The sequence below is a fragment of the Papaver somniferum genome, chromosome 5, assembly GCF_003573695.1.
Source record: "Papaver somniferum cultivar HN1 chromosome 5, ASM357369v1, whole genome shotgun sequence".
NCBI lineage: Eukaryota > Viridiplantae > Streptophyta > Magnoliopsida > Ranunculales > Papaveraceae > Papaver > Papaver somniferum.
The window spans coordinates 25,199,416-25,204,063 of record NC_039362.1 but is presented as its reverse complement, the minus strand read 5'-3'; the positions used below and the strand labels follow the sequence as shown (position 1 = coordinate 25,204,063).

The following is a 4,648-nucleotide window of genomic DNA, read 5'->3' as shown; positions in this document are numbered from 1 at the left end:
TGTTTGTATGAAGGATTATCGGAAGAAGCAGTGCAACAAGAGAAAGAGGTGATTGGAAGTGGTGGTGCATTGGAGAATGTGCCAACAAAAGAGCTGAAGAAAAAGAAGAAGAAACAGCAACAGAGGAGGAGGAAAGGTGTGTTGAGCAATGAGGATGATGAAGGAGAAGGTAGTGGCAGCGATGGTGGTGGTGGTGGTGTTATTACTGAAAGACATAGAGAACATCCATTTATTGTCACAGAACCCGGTGAAGTAGCCCGTGGTAAAAAGAATGGACTTGATTATTTGTTTCATCTTTACGAACAATGTCGCGATTTCTTGATTGAAGTTCAAAATAATGCTAAAGAACGTGGTGAAAAATGCCCCACTAAGGTATACGTTTGCATTTTGATGTAACAAAACTCGACAGGACGGGTCTATTTTGGTAACTGATTATTTTTGGTTGTTACAGGTGACTAATCAGGTGTTCAGATACGCAAAGAAGGCGGGTGCGAGTTACATAAACAAGCCGAAGATGAGGCACTACGTGCATTGTTACGCGCTGCACTGTCTTGATCCGGAGGGATCAAATGCATTAAGGAGAGCTTTCAAGGAAAGAGGAGAAAATGTTGGAGCATGGAGACAAGCATGTTATGAGCCGCTTGTTAAGATGGCAGCACTTCAAGGGCATTGTGATATTGATGCTATCTTTGAAGCTCATCCTCGTCTATGTATTTGGTACGTTCCGACCAAACTTCGTCATCTTTGCCACGCTCAACGTCAAATTACAACTTCAGCTTCCACTGCCACGGGAACCACTTCTGCAGCTGTAGTCATTACGGGACCTAGGCCAGCTGGGCCTTCCTTTTAGTATTTTCTTGTTCTGTTTTACTGTATGCATTCGTTTTTTGGCTTTGCTTTTTTTTTGACATGGGAGCATTCACGTCCCTTTTATGAAGAAGGTCTAAAACTTTGTTAATTTAGTTATGGAAGTTCGTCGTGTATTTCGATAAGTTAAAAGACTGATGAACATCAACTGTGGAAATGGAACCAAATCAAAATGTAAAACGTATTAGATTTTGCTTGTGGACGTATAGGAATCCCAAATCCAAATGAAATGATGACCCAAAAGTAAAAGCTTACAGTTGGTCAAAATATCAAGAACTGGAGCAACCTATGATGAGGAATTTAAAGTGTTAGAAGAGCAGCAACACAATAATGCCCCACTGTTGGCAAATTTCAGACTTAAATTTCTTCGTTAGAGGGAAGTTTTGTAATTCAGAAAACTTTGGATTGGTCATCACGGAGAAAGAAAAGAAAAGAAATGGAAGCCACCAAATGGCAAATAGGACCACACCAAATCATGTTTGACATTTTATTTTGATTTCATCACTCACTTTCTTTATCCAGGAAATTTTTTTGCTTGCTAAGATTATCATACCATGGTCAATAATTTACACTGGAAAAAGTGGCTAGGATTTCCTCATACATTTTTGTCCGATTGCTTGTCTCAACATCCGGAGGGAGGAGTAAGAAAAAGAAAAAGCCACTCAAAAGACTGGATTTTAGAATCAAGACTCGACCATCTTATGGTGTAACTATAGTGTCAGCCTGGCAGAGCATTCCGGATCCGGACAGCTCTAATGATTTGGAATAAAGAAAAACAAGATGAAAGATCAGTTGGACGCTCTCAAATGGAATCAACCGGGATAAGCAATCTGTTCCGCAGCATCCAGACATCCCCCAGCGCTCTAAATATTTCGTTCTTTTCGGCTTCAGTTAGACATTTTGCCGAAGAATTGGGTTCCGAAAAGTGAATAAAAACCACATGACCAAATAATACCAAGTACAAAAAACCACCATGGAGTTGGAGCAGATAGAATCCTACAATTATAAGAACCTATCTTTTCTGCAGTTTGAATTTCATGTCCCTTCAAAACAGTAACGAAAAGCGCTCCCTACAGAAACCATATAGGCCATAGCTGTTGTTTCCTACATTGATAAAAGGGCTCTCTCCATTAAAGACAGTGACGAACACTTTTCGATATTTCGTAAGAACAATACCCAGGAAGCAGTTGAGACACAACTTGTCTCAAGGGAGACTCTAGTATCAAGGGAGATCAAGGGAGACTCTAGTAGTATCAGGAACACCTAAAATAGACACCACTCGCCTCGAAGTATAGTTTCTTCAGGAACTAACCTGCACAAGAACATCGCCAATACAGAAAATGTTTATATAATAACTCCATAATGAGAAGTTGTCACCCACGGATGAATAAGCTCTTTCACTTAAATGGGCAAAGTCTTGTCAGACAGAAATATTCCTTTAATAAATCGATTATTCCTTTCATTCCATATGATTCAAACTGTCTCAGGCAAAAGATCATTCCACCTGATCTTCCCAACTCCTACGAATGCTTCATTCTCTAGTTGCATCAACAAACTGACAAAATGGATCAAAATCAAATCGCTAATTTAATGGCCAGCAGAAAAGTAGAAAAACTTTTCAGAAAAAGCCTGAATGCCTAATCCTGCCATACTAGTGGGATTGAAATTGAATGACGGATGTGGTGATTGCAGGAACATAACAATCAACGTGTGAATCATCGTTTCATACTGTTTAACCAGGTTGTTAACCTTTATGGTCTCCATTATCAAATGTATAATACTTACAGCAGGTTCTATACAAGCAGCCAAAACAACAGACCTAGCCTATGTGCAATGTTAGCCTAGCAAGCGCTAGCTCGCAGCTCTCTCTGGCCTTTGCTGCCTTGTCTAAAAGTTAAGAGGAAGAAAGATCTCCAACTTGCAACAACCCATTATATGGGTAATGCTGACTTCAAAAGGGATGACTCACATAGAAATCAAAGAAGAGAAAATAGCAACACCTTACAAAATGGGATGCTGATAAAAGAAAAACTGAGACAACAGCTTGGAAATGGGAGGAAAAAGTGGTTAAAACTTCTTTCAGTAAAACGAAAATACACATTGGCTTTTCTCGATAAAACGATACCTTAGTACATGGAATTACATCTTGAATCTTGATAAATTTTAATTGCATTAGCAGCGTCATTATAAGAGCATAATCCTATCATAGGAATATCACCTATTGCTCTGGCAATTTTCAGCTTTACACCCCAAGCTTAACTTTAAGATGGCTGGAAAGGCAGACCACGGGAGAAAAGGATTAATAATTCAAATCAAACCCCAAAATCTACTAGCAAGTGCAGTCAAGTACCATACTAGCAATTTCTCTTATATAGAATTTACATGAAAAGGCAAAAGAAAGTGGCAGGCAAACTCATTTAAACTCCAGATACGAAAGGTTCAAAGTGTTCATCAATTTCCTTCGTAAGACCAATCCACGAAAAAGGATTTGTAACGAGTTCTAGCAGCTCGTGGTTGTCCTAGAGTTGTCATTTACTCTTGCCAACATCAATTGATTCAGAGACCAAATGCAATCATGATTAATTCATAACTGCACTAATATATATATATATATATAAGTGTAATACATCGACAAATAGTTAAATGACTAATACCTTTTGTAGAACTCAGCTGCAGATCGTGATCCGTTGTAACAAATAAACCATAGCAACACGATAATCAATATATCTACAAATAGTTAAGAAAGACATGGAAAGAAAATCCATCAAGATACTAACTTCTATCTCATTACAGATAGATCCAGTATATCCCATGTCCTTAATAAGAAGAATACCCTAATACTAGATTAGACGATATTTTTTAAAAATTTGATCATTATCCTTCCACAGTTAGGTTTTGATTATACAAATATGAAGATTAGACCCAATTGAATTAAATTAAGTAAAAATATACAGGAAAAGGATACTGAAGAGATACCGCTCCCACCATTCCAACATGTACAAACCAAAAGTGACATTATAAAGATAGATCTTGCGTTGAACAAAGTTCATCTCTACAAAGAAAAAACTACACAATCAATAAGAGGAGACTAAATAACCAAAATTCGATAAATAAATTAGAGGGAAATTTGCGTACCTTCCAGAGAATAACACAGAGATTGTTGACGTTTCTTCGATTCGCAAAATATTATAACAGCTTGGAACTTAGATTCTGAAGACGAAATCCATCTGTGAATCTCAACAGGGAGTCGGGCAGAAGAAGAGTTTAACTGATGACAAATGGTTTTGCCCAACACCACTTATACCTCCATCCACGGTTGGTGGCTATGGGGTGGCTAAATGACCCGAAAATACAAATTTATCCCCTTGTCTTTAAATTTGCTTTTATACCCTTCTCCAGTAAGACACAAAGCGTGGAGTCTTTCGTCAAGATGAGGAATTGAATTAGAGAGATTTGCAGATAGAGCAATGGAATGATATACTAGCAGTAGTACCCACTTTTATAATAATTATGCTCTAATAGTTATGTCTTATTCAGGAATTTGTGTGGGAGCAAGAAACATTAAAGAATGTCTCTGGAGTCAGCAGAGCTAGGAGAGAAACAATAATAGCAAATAAGATGGGTAAAAGAGTTTCAAAGAACCAACATCGAATTTAAAGTTGAAGATGATGCAATTCTGAAGGAAATAAAGGAGTAGAGTAAAGAAGTTCAAGGAAGATTCAGTCTGGGATTCCACCAAATGAGGGATGAAAATTTTGAAGCAGTCTCTTTTGTCATGGGC

The 4,648-nt window shown here is 37.9% G+C and overlaps 1 protein-coding gene across 1 annotated transcript; it reads right to left on the bottom strand.

Moving 5' to 3' along the window:
- Positions 1-3,514: 3,514 nt before the first annotated feature.
- LOC113281201 lies at positions 3,515-4,156 on the bottom strand. The gene is made up of 3 exons (XM_026529877.1): positions 4,003-4,156; positions 3,833-3,919; positions 3,515-3,594 (listed from the first exon to the last, which is right to left on the bottom strand). Exons 2-3 carry the CDS (start codon positions 3,915-3,917, stop codon positions 3,515-3,517), a joined length of 165 nt encoding a protein of 54 aa, XP_026385662.1. The 5' UTR covers positions 3,918-3,919; positions 4,003-4,156.
- Positions 4,157-4,648: the final 492 nt, after the last annotated feature.